General features: G+C 34.5%; 3 protein-coding genes across 7 annotated transcripts; all 3 read left to right on the top strand.

Moving 5' to 3' along the window:
- The first annotated feature begins 3,748 nt into the window (after nucleotides 1–3,748).
- LOC109152186 (glycerophosphodiester phosphodiesterase GDPD4) lies at nucleotides 3,749–7,961 on the top strand. Its single transcript, XM_019299753.1, has 9 exons — nucleotides 3,749–4,123; nucleotides 4,518–4,604; nucleotides 5,411–5,508; nucleotides 5,629–5,689; nucleotides 6,196–6,276; nucleotides 6,585–6,677; nucleotides 7,055–7,144; nucleotides 7,251–7,378; nucleotides 7,514–7,961. Exons 1-9 carry the CDS (start codon nucleotides 3,908–3,910, stop codon nucleotides 7,683–7,685), a joined length of 1,026 nt encoding a protein of 341 aa, XP_019155298.1. The 5' UTR covers nucleotides 3,749–3,907; the 3' UTR covers nucleotides 7,686–7,961.
- A 3,484-nt stretch (nucleotides 7,962–11,445) lies between these two features.
- LOC109152189 lies at nucleotides 11,446–16,212 on the top strand. 5 transcript variants are annotated; one of them, XM_019299759.1, is made up of 6 exons: nucleotides 11,446–11,915; nucleotides 12,049–12,119; nucleotides 12,355–12,460; nucleotides 13,190–13,322; nucleotides 14,455–14,607; nucleotides 15,791–15,960. In XM_019299759.1, the coding sequence occupies exons 1-6, from the start codon at nucleotides 11,827–11,829 to the stop codon at nucleotides 15,854–15,856; spliced, it is 618 nt and encodes a 205-aa protein (XP_019155304.1). In that variant the 5' UTR covers nucleotides 11,446–11,826; the 3' UTR covers nucleotides 15,857–15,960. The 5 variants fall into 5 exon arrangements, with proteins under 5 accessions (XP_019155304.1, XP_019155306.1, XP_019155305.1 ...); XM_019299761.1 differs by lacking the exon at nucleotides 15,791–15,960 and adding an exon at nucleotides 16,027–16,212 and having other exon boundaries at nucleotides 11,447–11,915; XM_019299760.1 differs by having other exon boundaries at nucleotides 11,447–11,915; nucleotides 15,794–15,959.
- Nucleotides 16,213–20,278: 4,066 nt separating this feature from the next.
- On the top strand, nucleotides 20,279–23,533 carry LOC109152339 (RING-H2 finger protein ATL7-like). The gene is made up of 4 exons (XM_019299975.1): nucleotides 20,279–20,365; nucleotides 20,535–20,884; nucleotides 20,982–21,064; nucleotides 22,849–23,533. Exons 2-4 carry the CDS (start codon nucleotides 20,621–20,623, stop codon nucleotides 23,216–23,218), a joined length of 717 nt encoding a protein of 238 aa, XP_019155520.1. The 5' UTR covers nucleotides 20,279–20,365; nucleotides 20,535–20,620; the 3' UTR covers nucleotides 23,219–23,533.
- Nucleotides 23,534–24,081: the final 548 nt, after the last annotated feature.

Genomic DNA, 24,081 nt, shown 5'->3' with positions numbered 1-24,081 from the left:
CAATTCTGAATGTATAGTTATGGATGTGTAGTTATGCAATTCTGAATCTATAGTTATGAAGTTATGGATGTATAGTTCAAATTATGCACAACATAACGCCGTTAACGACAATCGAAACTGAATTTTTCTTTTTTTAAGTTGAACGTCAAAACGACGCCGTTTTTGCAACTGTGTGCATGCATGGTGCACACGGTTGCACAGCTTAACACTCCATTGATAAGTGTATTTATGTGCATGCTTCCATTTTTTATATAGACATATTTTGAGTGAAAGATACTTTGATATTATTCAAAATGTGTCTTAATTCATTTGTTTATATCTTTATTACGTGTATAAATAGTTGAATTGAAAACAATCGTATGCCTTTTGAATGAATCTCGAGTCAATGGGAACCAAGGCGAAGCTAAGGGGTGGCTAAAATACTTCTGAGGGAGCCAAAGAGTGTTACTTTCAATGATCTTGATTATTTGGGCAAACCAATACAAAAGTGGAACAAAATAGTAAGAAGTTAAAATTCCTGCACAGATTGACCACTGTTTATTTGGTATTTGGACCATATCTCAACTTAGGAATATCCAAATGAAGTGATTTTTACATCATTTGAAACAATACTTAAAGGGATACAACTCTTACGAAGACCTCAAAGTCTGGAGTCTAGACCGAAATTTAAAAAGGCCAAAATCATCATGGAAGTCGGAGTTGCATTGCAGAGCTTTCTCGATGCGTCAAGAGTTGGCAAAAATGGTCCACATTTCATTCTGTATTAGTACAACGCGTGGAGGCAAGGCCTCAAGGCGTCGAGTAGCTCCAGATCCACAATTTTCTGCTACGCAAAATTTTCATATTTGCCCTCATTTCTACCCCACTATAAATACTACCATCTATCTTTAAACCCTAAGTTTGGATGCGGCTTGAGAAGACGTAGAGAGTGAAGATAGTGGCTCATCCACCTTTCAAAGGTGAAAGGAGGGGTCCTTACACATTTGAATAGTAGAATCACTAAGATTAAAAAGAGAATATTGGGAGCTTGAAGCCACACCGAAAGGCGAAGGAAAAGCTAGGAAGAACATCGGAAGAATCTTTTCTCTTTTCTTTTACCTTCTTTGTTTCTTGAATTTCCTTAATCCTTGTGTAATGAAGACAATGTTAGCCATGGTTGGCTAAGCTTATTTTGAGATTTTTTTTTTTTGGGGTGAAATGTGTTTATGAACCCATGTGCATTGTTCTTAAATTCCTCAATGAAATATGTATTGTATTTTATATCTTGTGTTGCAATTGTGGTTTATATTTTTGATACTTGTAATTAAGGATCCAAATTGTTACATGTTTCAATTCATTGTTATATTTGTGTCTTGATGAGAGTTAGAGCATAAATTAGAGCACCCACAATTGCACTTGGCTATTGCATCTTGGGAGGCATTTTGATTAATACATGGTTGCAGTACAGAACAACAAACAAATACCAGAAGTATTCCGAGGTTATCGATTCACATAGAAGCGGGGTATTAATCATTAGCTATTAGTAATTTATTTGTGAGAAGCTATTCCTAAGATCACGAGAGATGGCTCAATAAAATCAAATATTAATAAAATAAAAGATAATGAAACAAACTTGGAGATACAATAGAATGAAGAGTAGATTTTTATGGGGTAAGCGTTTAATCACCTAGTGTCAACTAAGGAGAAATAATTAATTTGGTCTTAAACAATTAAGTGTGAAAGATTGCGTACGAAGGAAATGAATTACTCCTATAATTTCAACCCAAAATAATGTGAGTGAATATATTCATTCTCATGAAATAATCACTCAAACAATTCAAGAGCAACCAATCAAGATTAACCAAAACAACGTTGTTTTGTTAAGTTGTGTGGGGAGTTGACGCGGCGGAGTTTATGTATATTATGTTATACAATTATCTACATTATGTATATTCGAAACAAAGAATTTTTTTTAACAATTAAGGATTCATGTGTATTATGTTAAGAGTTTATGTGTATTATGTATTATGTTAGATTATGTGTATTATCCTTTTAAAAAAGATTGTGTGTATTATGTTATACAGTTATGTACATTCTATTATACTATTATATATATTCTATTATACAATTATGTATATTCGAAACATGAGATTTTTTTAAGAAGTTAATAACAGACACGGAAAATGGAATTTCAAAAAAAAAAAAAAAAAAAAAAAATACAAAACGACGTCGTTTTGGGCCAGAGCGCACAATGCATTGTGTGCCCTAGTGCACGATATAATTTGCCCTGAATTTCATAATATAAGACACATTCACATAGGGATGGCAACGGGGCGGGGCGGGGGCGGGGAGTATACTCCCCGTCCCCATCCCCGCTATCTCATCCCCATCCCCGTCCCCGTCCCTATCCCCGGCGGGGAATTAGAAATATTCCCCATCCCCGTCCCCACGGGGAATTAGGCGGGAACGGGGATTCCTCACTCCCCGTCAACTTCTAGACAAAATGTTAAATAATTTTAAATTTTAATAATAAAATTTTTAAAATATAAATCATAATTTCAAAAATTAAAATAATATATATATATATATATATATATATATATATATATATATATATATATATAGCATACTGCATGTGTATATAGTACAGTGCAATAATACTGCCACTTTTATATATATATATATATATATATATATATATATATATATATATATAAGTGGCAGTATATGTACACTTATATATACGTAATTAACTATAACAGTACACTTATATATATGTAATTAACTACAACAGTACACTTATACTAACAATATTTATATATGTAATATATATATATATATAATTATTTGGGGGCGGGGTGTCCCCATCCCCGTCCCCGTCCCCAACGGGGAATCACAAATGTTCTCCGTCCCCATTCCCGTTCCCCGAAAATCTTCCCTATTCCCGTCTCTTTCGGGGCGGGGATCGAGGATCCCCGTCGGGGACGGGGCACATTGTCATCCCTACATTCACATGTTATATATTTACTTATTTTTCATATCATATTTAAGTACATAATTTGTGTTTATAGGCACAGAATCTCACAACACACCACACAAAATTTATAACATAAAAGTACAATTGCTAATTTTTTCAGGTACATAATCATATTTGGTCCATGGTATAGGATTGAGAGTTTGGCTGGTAGGCTATTTGGTGGCAATTTATATCCTACACCACGGCACGCGTTGCACTGTGCGCCCAGATGCAAAACGACGTCGTTTTAATTATTATTATTATTATTTTTTTTGAAATTTCCCGCCTCAGTGTATGGCAGTTATTTTTTCTTTAAAAAAACCCATGTTCAAAAATGTACATAATGTTATACTAGAATACACATAATTGTATACATGAATGTACATAAGTATATAACAAAATATACACACTCTTTTTAAAAGATAATACACATAATCTAACATAATACATAATAAACATAAACTTTTAACATAATACACATCAACTCTTAACATAATACACACAAATTTTTTGATTCGGATGTACATAATTGTATAAAAAGACTGTACATAATTGTATAAAAAATGTACATAACTATATAAACAAATATACATAATTGTATGAACAAATATACATAATTGTGTGAACAAATATACATAGTTACAGCAACTTCCTACTGCGCCTCCCAAAACGACCCCAAAACAACATCGTTTTGAGAGGCGCGCGGCTCACAGTGCTACGCGCGCCGTGGTGTAGGGTATAACTATTGGCCGTTTGGTAGTGGCTGCTTATCGACCCGACCCGTTTGAAAATCAACGAACAAAACTGACACAGTCGGGAAGGAGAATGCTATTGATCATGAGATAGCAGTATAGAACCAGTGTTTGCTCAGGTATTAGGGATTAACACATCCATTTCTGCGATCGACGATTGATGGAGCGACAACCGTTTATCTCGACATGGGACCGGCAACAACGGCGGCTCCGCCCCGTGAGGCGCGGCGGTCTCTTGTCTCAGAGGCCAAAGCTAGGTAGCCTCAGAGGCCTTACTTCCTGGAAGCGCCTCTTCCGGTATCTTCTCATAAGCCTCGCCGTCATCGCCATCCTCCCGCCTCTCTATTTTCATTTCAAACTCCGCCGCTTCCATCAGGCAAGCTCACTCCCTTCATCCCCTTGTATACTATGCTGAATTTTGAATGATTATTTTTGCATTTTTTTTATCTGTGCATTTGTTGTAACTTGAACACTCGAGATTAAATAGGAGATGATCTTCAGCTTTGAATTCACCTTCATTGATTCGTTCAAAACTGTAGATCGTTAATGTTTTCCGGCTAAAAATAATGGAAGCGAAATGTGAGATACACTGGTGAATATCTGTTGCTTCTGGCTACTATGAGATTATATAGAACGGGGAGATGTTGTGATTGAGCTAGCAATGCGCTGTGTGAATTCAATCTACCTAGCTATGTCCAGATTATTGTGACGGTAGATCATGTGCTCGATTTGGTTTTGCAAATCAATCACAGTCAGTGATTATTGTGCAGGTGCAAGAACGGAAATGCAGTTGGCTGAGAAACCCTCCTCTGATCTGTGCTCATGGTGGAGATTCCTCAAAGGCCTTTCCTAACACAGTAAGCATTAATATGTAATTGGTTGACTCATGCTTTAGGTTCTCAAAATTGATCAACTATTCTAGTAGCAACTAACTTTGTGTGTGTGTGATTTTCAGCATTTAGTTTCATAAATGAAAGTATAGAAAATTATTTTATGCAGTGTATTCTTGTTTAATAGTGTGCTTGTATATATATCTTTGTGTGTATACTATTTAGGGGTTTTCTGTTTTAATCTAGCGTCAAACTAGTAAAATGATCCCACTGCAGACAACGCAACAGCAGCTCCAATGGATATGCAATTTGAACCTTCATCTTTTATCAGGGGTGCAATTTTGTACTCCATTCCAAGATGGAGAGGCAATTTTAAAAGAAATTGTTTTATATTTCTTTGTAGTTAATCTTCAATGGGGATGAATCTCTCTCTCTCTCTCTCTCTCTCTCTCTCCCCCCCCCCCCCACCCACTCCACCCCCAAGGTTCTGTTTCCAGTTATATATTTGAGGCTTGAGGCCTGAGGAGTTAGCTGATTTGACTAGTTGACTGCATTAACTATTTGTCACAATCAGCATTATTTTCTTGTGTTTTTCTTTGATCATTATTAATGCTCTTATTCCATTTGAATTATTGTAAGTGGTGACAATGCTTAGACTTCCTTAACACTTCACCACATACATTAAGAATTTCATTTTCCTAAAAAGATGAGAATATGGAGCAGAAGGAGCATTGCCTCTCATACTAAAATTGTTATTAATATTTTACGGTTTCCAGTTGTGCTATCATTATTCTAATAATTTTTTGGCGATTTTTACAAATTTCTTTTGACAGATAACTGCATACCAGATTGCTCTCAGTTCTCAGGTAGACTGTATTGAAGTTGATGTTTCTCGTTCTTCTGATGGAGTTCTGTTTGCTCTTCATGACAGGTATATAAGCACTTGTCTCTCTAGAAATATTTTGTGGTAGTTTATCATGCCTGAAAATAAAGATTGGTTGTTGCTATTTGTTAAAATTCTGGAACATTGATTCTCACATTGTGCAGGCAGGGATTTGCAGCGAATATCTGGGAATGACACATCCAAGGTTGGGTACTTGAGCTCAAAAGAGGTGGGAATTGCTACTTTCTTTTTCCCATTGATTGACATAGTTTATCTCATATAGCAGTTAACTCATTATTTACATCAACACTAAATATTTTGGAACACAGAACAAATAAGTAAAAACAGGAAAGTAGGGATGCATGATTATCATTGTGTTGTCAGTTTTCTTTTGTGACACTATTACCCATCAACATTTGTTTCCCTGTGAGAAATTTTATCATTACCCCTTTAGTTAACACCCACTGGTATTTGCACTATTCAACGATGTACTTGTGGCACATTTGAATTTTTGTGTCAAAGTTCAAAATTGAATCTACCTCTTGATACTACTCTTTGATAGGTTTGGCTTTCTATTTTTGTTATAAGTGTATGGAATTGATCCATTCAGGAGAGACAATGACTTGGGCCTACTTTCAAGCCTTGTGGAGAATACATCCATTGTTCACTTTGTCTAGTTTGCTTGGAATTATGAAAATGATGTTGAATGAGATCATATTTAGTTTGTGGTTGTAGATTAAAGAGCTTGTTGCAAGTCACAAGCTTCAACAGATGTATCATGATTTGGGAGTTCCTACAGTTGAAGATGCCCTCAAGGTACTTCCCTGACTTTTTAGTATATTTTGATGCCCTTTCTTCTCTAGGGTGCTTACAGGATGAAGTACACTGCTGCCTTTCTGTTCACTCTTCTCTTCTTCTAGTCTCTGCTTCAGAAAGGGAAGGGAAATTCCCAGCAATCCATTACATGGAGTATTAAGCTAGCTATTAGGATTGCTCTGTTTTTTCACTTGAATTCTTTGTTATAACACTGCAGAGTACATGCATGAAATTATTTTAATTGGCTTCTGATATAATTTTTCATTAAATATTTACTGGTTTTGGTTTTGGTGTTTGAATTTATTCAGTTGATATCAGGCTCAGTTCAGCAAGTAATTCTAGATATAAAAATTGGCCCTCCTTTGTATGAAAAAGGACTTGCTGGCGATGTTGTTTCTTCTGTAAGTTTGCCATACTTAATCTTTTATTTCTAGCGCACTACATTGTTTTTTCTAGTGTATGAAACATCAATCTCAGCTCTATAAGAGTATAAGTACTCCATTAAAAATAAATAAATAAAATTGAACCAAGAAAAGAAAAGTTGGAGTACTTTTTATATGTCCTAGAATTAGCTTTTAGGATGTCATTGAGCCTATAAGTATGTACCTGACAAGCCCCAATCGGTCTTTAAAAAAGTCAGACCTAACATAACATCCCTACTCTTCTGCTTTTGCCAACTGCTCGATTGTAAGCAAAGTCAACCCAAACTTGTCCTATATCAGGTTTTGAATGAGTTATCTGCTTACCAGTTCTGAGAATCTTTGTCCAACTTTTCCAGTATGAAAAATTAGGGTGCAAGAATTGTGTTGTTTGGGCAAAAAGTGACAGCATTCCAAGAGATGTGCTGAGTCTGGCACCAGATGCCATGGTATAGTAGCCTGCTCTCTCTTTCTGTGCATAATCTTCTCTGGTTGCTGCACCAGAACTTCTGTTGTGGCTAATCTACCTTCCTGCATTTTTTGGTGGCATTACAGGTTGGTTACATTGTCATGATGGACCCTTCAACAGGAACTAGATCGCAATTACTGAGGATGAAAGGTGCAGGGGTGGTTGGTGTATACCATCCTTTAATCGACAACAAACTTGTGAAAATCCTTCACGCGTATGACCTCTATATACTACTCCCTCCATTCCTGTATAATTCAGCACATCACAAGCACGCCCTTTTGTTTCTTGGTACATCACATTCCTCATCTAACCTTAACACTTCTGCCCTTCAATATGCTCAATCTAACAGGAGAAACAAGAAGGTTTATGCATGGACTGTCGATGACGAAGAGTCCATGAAGAAAGTGCTAATTGAGCACGCAGACGCCATTGTCACTAGCAACCCCTCTGCACTAAAGCGTGTCATGCAAGACGCAAGGACACAATGCCTTGGAGATGGCTTTTCTTTGTTTGCACAATGACAAGGAATGAATTAAACGCTCTATTGTGCACTTAAACCACCAGATTTTCTGCAAAATCGCCATGGAGCATAGACTACTTGCTGGTATGGTCTCATCCATTCCCATCTTTGACAAATATAGGATGAAAAACTTTCCTGTTCATATAACAATGCCCTCTTCCCACTGCTCCTTCTGTCCCACGTCCCATACTGATGGTCAGCTCTCGTCTCTGGCCAAATTCTTGACTCTTTCTTTGTTTTCAAGTTTCAAGCATAATATGATAGCCACTCCAATATTTTTTTTGAGTACTACTAACTCTGTTACATCTACTTTCTCAACATACTGAAGCACAAATAGTTAATATAATAACAATTTATTTAATAATATAAGAAGAGTTAATATTTACACATTGATAAAGTATAATCTTATAGAAAAATTTTACTGCACCAAGATACAATTTATAAATAGAATAACAATTATTTACAAAAATGTTACCGTCTTTTTTATTTTATAATTTTAATAGTTGGGCATAAAACCATCTTATTGGAAAGTTTAGTTAATATATTACTCCAAAGAGTTTCTTATGCTATTGAATTTTCACAATCATATAAAAATAAACAAGAAAATAAGATACTAGAATAAGAAATGGTTAATCATTTGACACTAAAATAGTTCAATTTTAATTTAACGTCTTACTTTATAAAAAGCCATGATATTGAAACTAAGTTGTTTGTGTTATGATATATGAATTCAGTTAAGTTGAAAAAGTTATTTGTTAGATAAAGAGACAAATATGAAGCCAAAACATGTCTAGCACGCCCTTTAATATGGTGTTAGTACAAGAAAAGTGAGGCAGACACTAAGACATATCGTGCTCTCCACATATGGACACGGACTCTCTTTTGATAGGGGAAAATGGGAAATCACTATTTTGATCTTTTTAATTTCAATTAATTTGATAATCAAATTGTTTAAAAAAATTTTAATTAAACCCTTCTAGAAATCAAATTGACAAAATTTTAAAAAATGTAAAAAATTTTGATCACTGAAAGCGTTTAATTGACGAAATTTTAAAGAATTCGAATTGAAAATTAAGGACTACATTGATAGTTGGAAAACAATTGAGCGACTAAAATGGTGATTAACTCTTGGTACAAAATGTTCGACAATTGTATCTACATTTGTATTTCAAAAGAGTGAACTCACCAACATTACATTTTATCATTCTTATCTTCCCTTATAATTGATTTCATTAACCAAAATACCAAATAGAGTAAGTGCTTGCTTTTCTCATGGACTCTGGGTTTCATACTCAACCAATGTTGCAAAAATCGTGTCTAGGTGTCGATTAATCGGCGTCTAGGTGCTAGGCTGTCGGCTTCCTAGGCGCCCTAGACAGTCCTCAGGCGCGTAGCGATTTTTTCAACATTGTACCTAACAAAAGTGTTCTGTCATAATTTATCATGAATCCAATTCAAGTATTGGAGAGAAGTAAATACAATCATTTATGAAATATTACAAATAAGCAAATAAGCTAGATTTACTTACCAATAACATTGTGATCTAGTAACACGAAGTGATTCTCTTAAATGAAAGATCATAAATTCGATTCTCATGGGGACAGTAATAACTCATATACGCGTATATTACATTCTAACAAAATATACACTTAATAATCATAATTTTTTCTCATCATAAAAAAAGGAAATGCATCCAAACACGTTAAAAAATGCTTATGCTTATTATTCATTTCTGAGTACTAAATAAACAAACTTAAAGACGGTGCATCAGGCATGTTTTGCATTTTTAAAACTAAATTTGCTTGCACGATATGCAATAAATGCCGTGGGAGTGAGTGAGACGCAGATTCCCTTTGTCCTGTCATTCTGTTATCAAACAACAACCAAAATTTTAAATCACCCATGATTATGGCATTTATTTAAATATCACAAAATACCAATTTTATTATTATCACCAATTTTTCAATCGCACAAAGTCTTTACGGTGTAATATATGTAACAAAAATTATCCAATACATATTCTTAAATAGTAACTACAAGTTTTTTTTATTCATAAAAAAAATTGTTAGAATCTCTTATAACATAGTTTAAAAAATGTTTTGTTTCAAAATGAAAAGTTTTTTACGAGGTATTAATTAGCACCGATAGATTTTCGTATTACATATAACTATACATAGTATATTTAGTTACATAGATTATCATGGAGATAAGGGTCAACAATACTTTATATAATTCAAACAACAAGAGACAATCAAGTGATACATAGTATATTTAGTTACATAGATTATTATAGAGATAAGGGTCAACAATACTTTATATATAGGGATGGCAACGGGGCGGGGCGGGGGCGGGGAATGGGGTCCCCGTCCCCGTCCCTGAAATGTCCCCCCATTCCCCGTCCCCGCCCCGTTCCCCGGCGGGGATGGGGAATTATTCCCCATCCCCGTCCCCGCGGGGATTTTTCGGGGACGGGGAATCCCTGCCCCGTTTTGATTCATGCTTACTTTTTTTTTTTTTTTTTTTTTTAAAAACACACATAATATAATATGCATTCTTAACAAAACTAGAGAAACACAGTTTTGTTAAGGAAAAATCTTAAATCGCAAAGATGAAAAAAAAAAATCATCTACTAATACCATGAGAATATGCAGAGATAGAGAATGAAGAATATAATACATTGATGTTCAATAATAATTTAAACAAATAAACATAGCCTATTTATACAAGATATATGTACGGTATTACGGTAACAATGAACATAAAATGTATGTACCTAAACTAGAATACTAATTACATGGAAATTCAAGAATATGATTAAATATATACAAGAGAGATATTAATTTATATATAATATTAATATTATTAGTCAGGGATTCGGCGACGGGGCGGGGATCGGGGTCGGGGCCGGGGCGGGGAATGCCCTCCCCGTCCCCGTCCCCGTCCCCGACGGGGATTGAAAAATTCCCCCCATCCCCGCCCCCGTTCCCCGAAATAAATCCCCGAACCCATCCCCGTCGGGGCGGGGAACGGTTTTCCCCATTGGGGGCGGGTTCAATTGCCATCCCTATTTATATAATTCAAACAACAAGAGAACAATCAACTGACAAGTGGCATTTATGTACAAATGCTAAAATACACCGCACAAACTACAAAAGTATACTTTGACGTAACATACTTAACTTATTAGTTAATTTTAACATATTTGATTACTATTAGTTATTTGACTTGATTAATAAATGTTTGATTAATTAATTTTTTGTACTATCTTATTACTCCAAAACGTTAAAATTCAAAAAATTGTTCAAAGTAATTTTTTCAATCAATTTTTAAAAAAAAAAAAATTATTTTACACGTAATCAACCATAGCTAATAGTCAATTTACCTAACATCTTTTTACTATAAACTAATGCTGTCAATTAGTCAAACCTACTAACCCAATCACTCAATTTTTTTTTTAAATACTACTGGCTCTATTACATTGTAGTATCTGTTCATATGCTTTCTCAACCTACTGAACCCAATCACTCAATTAGTTAACAACTATTTAACAAATACCCCTTTATAATATCTGAAAGTACAAATCAAAAAATGTAAAATGCACCATACAAAACTATAAAAAGTACATTCCATCTTGAGTTCCTTTTACATATTTCCTTTCGTTTCCCATAAAATGGTCCTATAGGAAACTAACCATTTTGTAAGTGATTTTTTTTTTATTTGTTTAATCCAAATTTACCAGCCATGGCAGATGGGTTTAAATTGTGCAGAAAACGACATCGTTCCCAATCTATCAACTGTCAACAAATCTTCTCTCCCTCCTTCCCCATTCAATCAAGCAAGTTAGTTTGGGAACAAAGTTAAGAATTCACTTGACCCAACTGATCTGCCTGCAAAAAAGAAATAAATGAGGGGACAAATTACTATAATATCATAATAAATTCCCGCGGGAAGGTCCCAATCCTGATAGAAAAGAAGTTACAATTGGTTCGAATTCACAAGAGAAGTTGTGAGATTGAATCAGTGTTTCAAAAAATTTCAGCATTCTGAGAACTCGCAGGGTGAAATTTACATAAGAAATTGGCATATGCTTGAGCTCCCCAATTCGATTCAAGGATAAAGTAAGGATCTTGCGAAGAACAGCTATGGCGAACGGGCTACAACGGGTTGGATTCATAGTGGGCACTTGGTTTCGGAAGAAGATCGGCGACCCTCTTCTCCAAATCCTCCGCAGGTACCTCCTCTAGGGATTTTTGGTTATTTGAATTTGGTGTTTTGGTGCTAATAAGAGAAGTGAAGAAAAAAGGATTTGGTATTTATTTTCATTGTTAAATCTGCTTATTTCAATGAATGGTTGTGTTTTTAAGGGGAGCTGAGCCTAAGCAATTGGCATTCTCCGCTGCTCTTGGCTTTACCTTGGGAATCTTCCCCATTTGCGGTATGTTTTAATGTTCCATTTAATCTGTCAAAATGCACTATGAGTTCATTTCCCTATTCTCTTCTTCTTCCCCCCAGTTCTTTATGCACTTCAGAATATGCTTCCTTTTGCTGTTTTCTTTATATTCTTTGCTATGAGACTATTTCATGGATCCGATGTGTCTTGAGTTTTTCAAGTGGATTTCATTGATAATGGTGACAGTATTCCTGATTTCCAATCATATGTCCTTTCATAGGTGTTGCTGTATTTCTATGTGGACTGGCTGTTGCATTACTTGGATCTCTGTGTCATGCTCCGACAGTGATGCTGGCTAACTTTGTTGCTACCCCAGTTGAATTGAGGTAAAAATAAAACAGATTTAGAATTATTGTTTAGTCTTCTCCATCACCATGAGAGCTATCTACTAATTTATTTAGTTTTCTGTCCAGGCTTACGAGTTTGTTCGTTACCTCTGTTTGTGCTTAAAATTTTTTCTAGTGAATGCATTTAGTCACCGTATGGCTGCTAGGATCCATGAAAAGAAGTGTTTTAAAATTAGATGGTATGTTTTTTGAGTGACAAGGGAAACCCGTAGCCACTACCTGAGTGTGTGCGCTAGGTAAAACCTGCCTTGTGACCCTAGCCTACAAAGGACCACAAGGAAGTAAACCAGCTTAGGTTGCCATACATGACCGGCTCAAACAAAGAAGACCAATAGGCCACTCCCGCTGATAGTCGAACTTGTAACCTTGTAGTTACCATGTGAATAGTCTGACCAATTTGGCTGAGGTTGCCCCGCCCCCCGAGTTCACGGATTTGAAAGAATTTTTTATGGTGTTGATAGTGATACTCTTTTGGTTTCGTTGTTGAATCTTGTGCTGTTTTGCTTAGATTTTCTGTCATATGAATTTGAATTCCTTGTTCTTTACAAGATATTTTGTTGATTACTATTTGTTGACTAATATATACCATACCATACCCAATTGGCAAGGACAACATGCCTTTAGAAACTCGTAATAATTCTTCATGCATCATCTTTTCTTTCGTGCTAAGCTCTGTGTCTCATGCAATATATGCATTCAACTCTGCAGTCTAATCATCCCATTCTTGCGATTTGGAGAATCAATTACTGGTGGCTCACATTTTCCTTTGACCTCTGATGCACTAAAGAAGGTTTTCACTGGCGAGGCTTCACAGGAACTCTTGTTCAGTATTTTCCGTGCGGTAGGCGCAGAATTAACTCTTGATCCTCTTTTCCTATTGCCTGCATTTCCTCCTGTTGTCTATACTGCTCATCTGTGCCATCGTTTAACTTGCATGCTTTTGTTCGTAACTGAGAACTTTTTCCTACTTTCCTTCTTATAAACTCGAAAGCAATGGAGACATTTACTGAATCTAGGCGGATGGTGTTAGTTTATGCAGTAAGGTTTTATGCGTAATTTAAAGTTATTTACGCCCTATACTCGTTTGACTATACCAACTGTTTTTGGAAGTGATTGTTGTCCTAGTTATAGTGAAACAGTCCCTGCAATGGAATCTAGAAAATAGGATAAGGTTAGGTTAAGTTAAGTTGAGTGATTGATAATCATCTAGTTTTAAGTCACAAAAATGATCATTGATATTCCATCTGTCTATAGTTGTTATCCATTGATACCACAATATCTTGTCTCTGGGTCTAGGGGGAGATGTACCAACTACCCGTAAAACATAAAGCAAAAACATTAATACGTTCAAACAAAGATCATTACGGTTTATGATTTTTTGTATCTGCTTTTGACAAAATGCACTTCTATATTTCAGTAGTATAGCATAGCAATTAGCAAATATACCCCTTGAATAGAACTATTGGATTCGACAATGATTTTTTGGAATTTACATTTTTTTGTTGTACATGTGAGGGCAACGGGATTGAACTTAAAACTTCCTACTTTTTTGGTCAGACCACGAGGTGTCCTGAGCAAGCCCTAATTGTAGGAGGCACCTTTAAGCCCGTACCATACTCAGACTAATCTCCGTTCGCACTGGGCTGGCCCAATTAAGGGGCAAAGTGCTGGCCAAATTGGTTTTTCCATACGAGAGGGGGTTTGAACTCCCGACCTTTCTTAAGGGACGAGAGTGCACGGCCACTCACGCCAACCAAACTGGTTTAAAACTTCCTACTTAGAGTCGCAGTCTCATACCGCTAGAAAATAAGGTCTTTGGCTCGGGGTCTGCGTTATACCTCCTTTAATTTTCTCTTCTCGCCTTCTTGGATATGATAGTTTGTAGCTACCCGCTTGACTGTTTGCATCGATATCGAGCATTGTCACTGTATGTTATTATTCCCGAGATTGAATCTTTGCTAAATGTTCTGCAGCTGTTGGGGTGGCTTATCGCTACACCATTCGTCCTGGCAGCCCTATATGTGCTGTTTTTGCCATTCTTTGTGATCTTGGTACGCAAATTCAGTACGGTTCCTGCAAGCCCTAAAACTCCACTACTTCAACCCCCTACCGAGTTTAACGTCAAGGTGAGACATGTATGATTAACGTTTTAACCAGGGTTAGGGATTGTTTATCGCATAACCATATGAAATAAAACCGCGTTTTATTACATTTGTTTGTATATTGAGCCTAGTTTATGTGTATATGTCTGAAGCTTATGCTGCCAAAACTGATAGTCTCATACTGTTACTATGCTGCAGCTTTCTAAGATGTATGATTATCCATTGCCCTTTAAACTCACTGAGAATGTAAGAATGTTGTGTCAAAAACCTTTTAGCCTTGTTGCATAAACTTGCAATTCTACTAAAGATTTCCATTGGGAAATTGACACTTTTCGTCCTTAAATTATAAGAAAATAGCATTTTTAGTCACTCAATTATACTGTTACCTATTTATAGGAATGTTGATGAGATGTCGTTGGTCTCTTCCAGCTTAATCAGAGGCCCAACCCGGCACGAATAAGATTAGTTTCGGTGTGCGGAGTCTTAGTGTACCCTGACTGAGGAAACTTATGGTTTGACCAAAATATATTGTTATTACTTTTTATTCTTTAATTATTTGTAAAGTGACCTTTTGTTGTCCCTCAGTTGTTTACAAATTGTTTTTTTTTTTTTTTCTTTAAACTTAATTCTAACAAAACTCAGCGATGAAAAAAGCCACCTTAAAATTTTATGTCAAAATATCAAAAGTAAATATACTTTACTTTTCTTCAAAATCAGATTATCAAAAATGAATATACTTTAATTTTCTTCAAAACCATGAAAAAAGACAACAATGGAGGCATGTTTCTGCACAAGGTTTCTCTTATGTGTTTGTTGTGCCAAAGGAGGATAATATTGATTCCATCATAGAATAAAAATTAAAAAAATATTCTTTAAATAATGATGATTTAAAAAATAAATAAATGGTTCAAAATAAATAAATAAAAACTATATGTGATACATCTAATCAAATGTAGGACTGAAGAGTGTATGTTGAGCTGTCATTATTGATTTATCTTTGGCCGTCGTTGTCTAATCTTCCTAAAATATCTGCCTAAAAATCTTAATTCCAACAAAATAATAATAATAATAAATTTAAACAAATCTCTAAGCTTTGACTATTTTAATTTCTTGCAATATACTCCAAAGTAGTTAATTAATTAATTGAATTTATTCGACCAAGCAAGCATCTTTTTATTAATTTTTCCTATATTTTCTTTGTTCCTAGAAGGTTGAATCTCCGACCGCAAGGGCTTCCACGCCCCGCCCCGACAAAACATATGGGAGTATGTAAATCATGGTAACTCAACTGAACACAGATGCTAGACATTTGCTTACTGCGTACAAGGAGCCCCGAGACTCAATCCGGGATTATTGTCCCAAATTTCACCCTTGTGGCCAATTGATGCGGCTTCCTATGTTTTTTTTTTTTTTTAATACATTAGAATTATCTTTACATATATGACAAAGACATTACAACAATCATTATACCATGAACTATGGTCCACCATGCAATGTAAACTTTGATCCAAAACGAAGTTGTTTCAAGTAGTTAACATCCTCACACTAGAGTTGTGATACATCTATAGTGTAATGTTTATGTATATTACGTTTTATTTTTATAAACATATAGAATTGATATTATGAATCTACTACAAAGTGAATATAAATATATATATATATATATATATATATATATATATGATATACTACCTGCAATTTAGTATTTATATATGTACATTAAAATTTTGGTTTATGATCATACCGAATAAATATTATGAACATAGCACATGATGAATATTACATCAATAGTGTACGTAATAATGTTTATGTAAATTAAGTTTTATTTTTATGAACATATAGAATAAATATTATGAACCTATTAATGAGTGAATGAAAATATATATAATGTGTCTATAGTTTAGTATTTATATATATTAAGATTTAAGTTTATGAACATATCGAACAAATATATGAACATAATACAAAATAAATGTTATTAAACATGATGCACTGGTTGACATCGTGTAAGGTGATCTACGATATAATTTGCGACTATACATTTAATACATATAGGCATATATATTATTTTAGTGAAACTTGAGTATTTATTTATAGGCCTATAGAGTATTTAATCCAAGTTTATAATACATGCATGTAATAATAATACATTGTATAATATATCATTCTGGATTTTTTTGGGTTAATTTCTATTTTTTGAAAAGATAATGAAATCTTGCAGTTATTATTCGAAACTTTGTCCCTACATAATAACTAAAAATCATGAAGAAGAAAATAAAAGGTTTCAATTGGTAACCACAAGGTCCAACGAATAGAGATTCTTCCGCTTCTGGTTTAAAGACAAAGAGTTTTTTTTTTTTTTTTTTTTTTTTTTTTTAAAGGAGATAATAATCGATTTCAAAACATTTTATAACTTTTCTGGCTTATACCCATGAATTACAAGATTTTTGGTATTGTTTATTGAAAAAAGAAGGGTTGTTCCATGCATGGGCTTTTATAGAATAATGTTTATTCCATGGAGCTTTATAGGATAAGGATTGACCATTTTTATTTAAGGAAATAAAAAAAAAAAAAAAAAAAAAAACCTTTGTAATAAGAAGTGGGGTAAACAACAAAATATATATAATGTATGCGTGGACAAACATTTCTATCATTTTTTTTTTTAGGTAAAGAGGAAATATGTAGTGTGCATTAAGTAAACTTCGTGTTTTTGTATAATATTTCATAAATCATATAGTAAAGATAAATCGCACTAAAAAGATCATGTGCGATAAATTTGTCCGAAATAATATTGACAATAATCGAACTTATGATCTTCTAGGACGAAAATCATATTCTACTAGCTTGACCATCATTTTTGGGGCTTTTCTATTTTTGTGTACTAAAATTGTTCTCAAAAAGTTAAATTCCCAACTCCTGTCTGACGGAGCATCTTGGAGAATGTAAATCATGAGCATCTTGGAGAATGTAAATCATGGCGCACAAAGAGTTCTCTTCACTTTGAGAGGTTGCTCACACACTGTCATTAGTGAGACTCGATAATTATTGTTCCTAAATTTCACCAATATGACTAACTGAGTTGCTCATGCGGATTTTTGTGTACTAAAATGGAGGTAGTTGATGGCTACATGAAGAGATTTATAATATTTTACCGACCTCATTTTGTCATTTAGTTTCCAACATGTGGTTTTGTTTGATACGCAGACAGGCATGAGATTTAAATTATAATAAAATTTATAAATAATTTTTAAAAAATAGTATTTTAAAATTGATGTTAATGAGGATAAAAATGCGGAAAACATTTCAATTGTTGCATAAAATATTAAAATATGTAATAAAATAAAATTTTATAGAGAAATAATAACAAATTAGTATTTTAAAATAATATTGATGTTAAGAGTTAGTACTACATTTTTTTTTTGAATGTTAAGTTAGTACTACATTTAATCGTTGACTTTAGCGATTTTTCTAAATTTACTTTGTGACAAATAATTTTGTAATATTTTTATTTACTTTTACAATTTTATCAAATTTAGTCTTCAGTTATCTAATGTCTCCCTATTGTTACTTTTTTGAATCAATATGAATCTTTTGAATATCATCTCTTATATATATATATATATATATATATATATATATATATATATATATATATATATAACATGAGACGATTATCAATCCCATTCAGCGGACATCAGTGATTATTTTAGGCTAAAATTTAAATTAAGTAATAATAACAAAGTGGAAACTCATGTAACTACAAACTTGATATATCAAAGAGCATATTCTATATACAAAATTAATGATTAGGATTTGAATGCGATTGAGAATTGTTAGATATATATAGGAGATATCATTCTGAATTTACATATTTAATTGCTTGTTGAATTAATAGTGAGTAGACAAATTATATGACTATTTATGCTTAAACCATAGAAGTTAAAACCAAGCCCTCATGTGCTTAGCTCAATGGTTTAGTATGCAGTAGAGAAGAGACTAATGTTCAAAATTTAACAGTGATAGTATGGGAATTATGCCTAAATTGGATGGACATATCCCGCACTAACTCTATTTGTCGATATTGAGTAGTCACCGTGATTTACTTAACTTAAAATGTAACCAAAATACAGCAAAATTAATTGTCCAAAGTTTACTTTGGAAATATTACCACGATCGAGGACTAACCCCAATATTAAGTCTTGATGTTAGTGATAATAAAAATGGGAAAACATTTTAAAATTTGCATAAATATGTAATATTTATTGGATGTAATATAATGTGTAGTTTTATGAGTTTATAACCCATATATATTTATTATGGAGTAAGATATTACAAAGTAATTAATTAAAAATTGATTAATAACTACTCAAATTAAGAAAATTAAAAATAAACATGAGAAACTCATCAAAGATTAGGTATCTATGGGTAATTTTTTTTTCTTTTGTCGGTTAAAATCACAATCTGGATTTCGCTTTGAGCGTATATATATTTGGATTATAAGATAATAAATGGGATTAAAGAAATAAGAGTACCAAAACTTTGTGGTCTAATGGCACCCGAGTTGGGCTCCTGTATGGGAGGTTGTGAGTTTGAGTCTCAGTGAATGTGTTATTGACTCTATAGTTGAGAAAGTAGACCACATTGTAATAGAGTCAATAGCATTAAAAAAAATAATAATAAGAGTGATACACAAATCCTGGTCAACAAACACTAAGTACTTCTCCATATAAAATCAACCAGATGCCATATGGACATGTTGTGTAGTGAAACTCCCAACTCCCAATCTTTATATATATATATATATATATATATATATATATATATATATATATTGCATAATAGATTCTTTTAACAATCACTAACGAGTTCGTTTTTAACCTCTACCTACGAACACTACTAAATAAATAGCCTTTCAACATATTTACATATTTTCTTCGCCAACGTATCGTGAATTACAACCCATATTTATAGATAGTCTACCGAACATAACTGAGTAACGAAAAGTTAGAGTAAGGTAAGTATCAATAGCGTTGGTAGTTACACGGTGGGATTCAACTACTCCGTCCTTAACACGATTTTAAGTTAGATCCATCCATCCAGGCCTTTATGAGTATCATCACTGAGACACATCTCGCTATTTATCTTTCAATGATACCTTATAAAAGAAACAATGAGACCCTTGAGATTGAAGTTCCACCTTTTTATTTACAAGCATTTGACCATTGTCTATGGACATGTGTAATGAAACTTCCTTCTTTTTTTTTTTTTTTTTTTTTTTTTTTTTTTTTTTTGCGCACTAGTTTGTTGTAACAACCACTAACGAGTTGTTTTTAACCTTTGCTATCGAAAATGAACACCACTAAATAAATACTCTTTCAATATAGTTGCATGATTTTCTTCGCCAACACATCATGAATTACAACTCATATTTATAGTCTATCAAACATAGTTGAGTAGTGCAAAAGTTAGAGTAAAGTAAGTATCAACAATGTTAGTAATTACACTGTAAAGTATTACTGATAACTCGATTTTAAGTTAAATCTATCCATCAAGACTTTTTTGTGAGTATCATTACAATAATAAACTCCTGATTTCTAATTTATTGAGACACTTTCCTCTATTTATCCCTAATAAGAGACCCGACTAGAGTTACACCTTTTTATTTACAAGCTTTTAAGTTTTGACCATTGTTGTTTAGTGTCAAGCACTCAAATCTTTCAACTAAACCCTCACGTTCAATCTTCCATTTTCTCCTGCAACTTGACACCTGGGAGATAAATCAGTAAGTAAGCATATCAATCCAGTTTCTCTTTGTTCCTTGTCTCTTTCTATATATATACCTTCCTGATCTGCCATTCTTTTTGTCATTTCTTCCCCATTTTCACTTCCCCCACTTCCTCGCCTCCGGAAATACAATCTGGGTCTTCCCCAAATCGGGCCTGAAATTGCAGATTCATCGTTTTTAAGCCCCATTTATGGGACTTTGGAGGAGCTTTTTGGGCTCAGATTCGGAGAAAGAGTAAAGCATTGTGCAGTGATGTCTTACAACACCGCAACAGGCTATTCCGGCGACCATGAATTCCATTCTGCCGGTAACTATGATGCTAGTTGTTGCTCGAGTCCCAAGACGTCGGCGGAGCTGAAGGTCTACCAAGCTTTCATCTTTTCCGTCCCCATTTTCTTCGCCTTCATACTCCTCTTCTTGTTCTATTATTTTTATCTCCGCCGTCAAAGCGCCGATTGGTCTTCTCTCAGGATGCGAGCTTCTTCGTTGCAGACCGGAGTGAATGAGATTTCAAGAGTATGAGAAAAATTTTGTATTGATCTTTGAGGAATATTTTGTTATTTGTGGGTTTGAGGGGTTTTTTTTTTAAATCTTTTTTGTTTTGTATGTGCAGTGTGAGTTGGGATTGAAGAAGGAGCTGAGGGAGATGCTGCCCATTATTGTGTTCAAGGAGAGCTTTTCAGTCAAAGAAACTCAGTAAGTGACAGTTTTGTTTTTTGTTTTTTTTTTTTTGACAAATTTTCTTTTGCTTTTATGCTTTATGTTATTCCTAAGATAAATCTAAGTGCAAGTATTAATTTTCCTGTTTGGATTTGAATCTTTTGGATGTGGAGGGAAACCGAGAGTGTGCACTAGTTAAACCATGTCTTGTGAACCTGCAAAGGATCAAAGCAGTTAAGTAAGTCTAAGTTACCCATAGCTGACTAGCTCTTGAACCATGAAGCCTAATAGGCCGCTCCCACTAGGGGGTCGAACTTGGGAATTATGACTCTAGCTGGCAAAGGACCCCAAGGTAAAACAACCCAGGTTGTTCATAGTTGATCGGCTCAACCAATAAGGCCAATAGGTTGCTCCCACCGGGAGTTGAATTTGAAACTTTGTGGTTATCAAGCAAACAACATGACCAATTTGGTTGGGGTTGCCCCTGAATCTTTTCATTTATGATCATTTGTCCATATATGCTGATAGTTGTTAATTGCTTTGTTTGTGTGTGAGATTGTGTCCTCTATGAGAGAGAGAGAGAGAGAGAGAGAGAGAGAGAGATGTGCAGCTTCAAGATTTTGATTCTGTTTCAGCCTTGACAGTATAAAATTAGGTTAGTTTTGCATTGACTACTTCAGTTGCTTGGTGGAGCAGATATTGGGAGTTTTTATTTCAAACTTGGAATGTGATTTAGTGATTAGATGCAAGTCTTTGGTGCGATGGCCTCGACGATATAAAACTAGTTTAGTTGGTGTCAACGATATAAAACTAGTTTAGTTTGCGTCAATGATATAAAACTAGTTTAGTTGGTGTCGACGATATAAAACTAGTTTAGTGGGCGTTGACGATATAAAACTAGTTTAGTTGGTGTCAACGATATAAAACTAGTTTAGTTGGCGTCAACGATATAAAACTAGTTTAGTTGGTGTCGACGATATAAAACTAGTTTAGTGGGCGTTGACGATATAAAACTAGTTTAGCTTCAAGTGGAACGAGCATTGTTAAGCAGATATGGGCAGTGCCAAAATAAGAAATTTTTGCTTTTAAAGATTCAAGAATTGGTTCATATAGAATCATTTATTACTTATTAGCAACTATTGCCTATTGGTTTTACTACTAAAAAGGTCAACTATTATATAAGACACCCCTGTTTTGGCAAAACGATTGTATACTGGCTAAATATGATGCTGGCTACCAAGGTTTATTTGGGACTCCTTATTTGCCTATGCCTGGAATTACTATCCCTGATTTACGTAGCAGAGATAAACCATGCCGTGAAGTGCCCTAAAAGCTAATGTCTAATAGCGCGATATAGAAGCAAGCCTATATATAGAAAATATGTTCGGTTGCTCTTGTATATCTGTTTATCAATGCTATGCTGTTAGAAAAATGCATTTCACCCGTGAAATCTGCAGTTTATCTTTTACACGCTGTTTGCTCGATCATATTATGTCGTGCTCAATTTTGGTAAAAGGTAATAGCCAATGTAGGTTCTTTCTCGGTTTTTTACATTAGGTTTGCTTCATTTCCTGAAATCTGTCCATTTCTTCATAGTTCATGTGTGTTGAGCATATAACCATTAATGTGCAATCCAACTATCAGCTTAGGCTTTTAGTTAAGGAGTACATATTTCAATTTGGTATCAGAGCCAGACCAAAGGTCATGGGTTCGAATCTCTACGTCACCCCCCCAGAGATGGAGTACATGCTTAGCAGCCAACGTTTTTGCAAATTTAATTGCTCATCGCGTATTCTCTCTGTGTTTTTTTCTTCTCTCAGATGTTCGGTGTGCCTAGGGGACTACCAAGCAGAGGATCGGCTTCAACGAATACCGATCTGTGGGCACACGTTTCACATGGATTGCATCGACCACTGGCTAGCTACTCGAACAACTTGCCCACTCTGTCGCCATTCCCTCCTGGCTCCCTATCAACCTTCAGGCGAAACAACACGTAACAGAGCAGAAACCGTCCCCCGATCTTCCAATGCCGAAGATGACACATCTCTCCAAGCTAACCAAACGCTTCCCGAGCCTGGAACCAGCGGCGAAAGAGTCACTATAGTCCACAGCCAAGAAGAGCAGAGAGTTGGTACCCAAACAACCTCAGAGGCTAGGAATGACAGAAGTGAAACTATGGAGGATAAGTAGCAATTTGTATTGTTTGAATGTGTTTGTAATTTGTAAATGACCCTTGAGATAAATTACCCGAGTCGGCCCAATTTGCTGGTTAGAATTGAAGGGTGCATTTCGTCTCAACTGAAAGTTTAAATCGATAGTGAGACTTGTAAGATTTTGTATCTGGTCAAATAAAAGGGGTTGTTCTAGCTGCTTGTATCATTGCCATTTGCCTAAGTGACTATGTCTGCCCCATGTTATATTTAGTTCACCCTTTCAAGTTCATTAAACATTTCTTGAAAATTTTTGTAACTGATTTGGTACATGGATTTGGAAAGTCAAAATGTGACAAATGTGCTTTTATATTGGGAAAATTTTATTTTTAGTCTCACTCTCTCGGTTGAATTCGTTGTATAGTCCTTTTAGTGCGTTTTACTTCTCTTGTGTGGTTTGTGAGTTATTACTTTGGAACGTGATTTACTTAATGTACACTTTTAGGTAGTGGCTGCATGGTTATGAGTTTTTATCGTCACAAAATTAAAAAAGACTCCGTATTTAATATCACGATCATAATATTTAGTGACTTTGTCCACACGCTAGAGAATGTTTGAGTTCTAAAAATAAAAAATCGAAATTCGAGTCGAAACCGAATTTTTCAAACTGAATTAAAACCAAGTCGAATTAAAATTTGAAACCGAATGGTTTCATTTTCTCAAAATCAAAACTAAACCGATCTGAAAATCAAAACACCCTCCCTAATAAATTCTGCTCATTTATAATAACTCGCAAACTACATGAGAAAAGTAAACTGCCATAAAAGAACTGATAATCTTTTGATACAAGAATTATATTTCACCTATTTCCGGGGACAAATGTTTACATCTTCCTTACACTAC

The sequence above is a fragment of the Ipomoea nil genome, unplaced genomic scaffold (assembly GCF_001879475.1).
Source record: "Ipomoea nil cultivar Tokyo-kokei standard unplaced genomic scaffold, Asagao_1.1 scaffold2403, whole genome shotgun sequence".
In the NCBI taxonomy this organism is placed as follows: domain Eukaryota; kingdom Viridiplantae; phylum Streptophyta; class Magnoliopsida; order Solanales; family Convolvulaceae; genus Ipomoea; species Ipomoea nil.
The sequence above is the reverse complement of the archived record's forward strand: the minus strand, read 5'-3'. Positions and strand labels throughout refer to the sequence as shown.

Bases quoted from the DNA above. Each gene is read 5' to 3' on its own strand.
- LOC109152186 (XM_019299753.1), top strand. From the start codon at position 3,908: ATGGAGCGACAACCGTTTATCTCGACATGGGACCGGCAACAACGGCGG. The intron at 5,509-5,628 runs GTATATAAGCAC...TTGTGCAGGCAG, and splicing joins CTGTTTGCTCTTCATGACAG to GGATTTGCAGCGAATATCTG. The intron at 6,277-6,584 runs GTACTTCCCTGA...GAATTTATTCAG, and splicing joins CAGTTGAAGATGCCCTCAAG to TTGATATCAGGCTCAGTTCA.
- LOC109152189 (XM_019299759.1), top strand. From the start codon at position 11,827: ATGGCGAACGGGCTACAACGGGTTGGATTCATAGTGGGCACTTGGTTT. The intron at 12,461-13,189 runs GTAAAAATAAAA...TCAACTCTGCAG, and splicing joins GCTACCCCAGTTGAATTGAG to TCTAATCATCCCATTCTTGC. The intron at 13,323-14,454 runs GTAGGCGCAGAA...AATGTTCTGCAG, and splicing joins TGTTCAGTATTTTCCGTGCG to CTGTTGGGGTGGCTTATCGC.
- LOC109152339 (XM_019299975.1), top strand. From the start codon at position 20,621: ATGTCTTACAACACCGCAACAGGCTATTCCGGCGACCATGAATTCCAT. The intron at 20,885-20,981 runs GTATGAGAAAAA...TTGTATGTGCAG, and splicing joins GAGTGAATGAGATTTCAAGA to TGTGAGTTGGGATTGAAGAA. The intron at 21,065-22,848 runs GTAAGTGACAGT...TTCTTCTCTCAG, and splicing joins TTTTCAGTCAAAGAAACTCA to ATGTTCGGTGTGCCTAGGGG.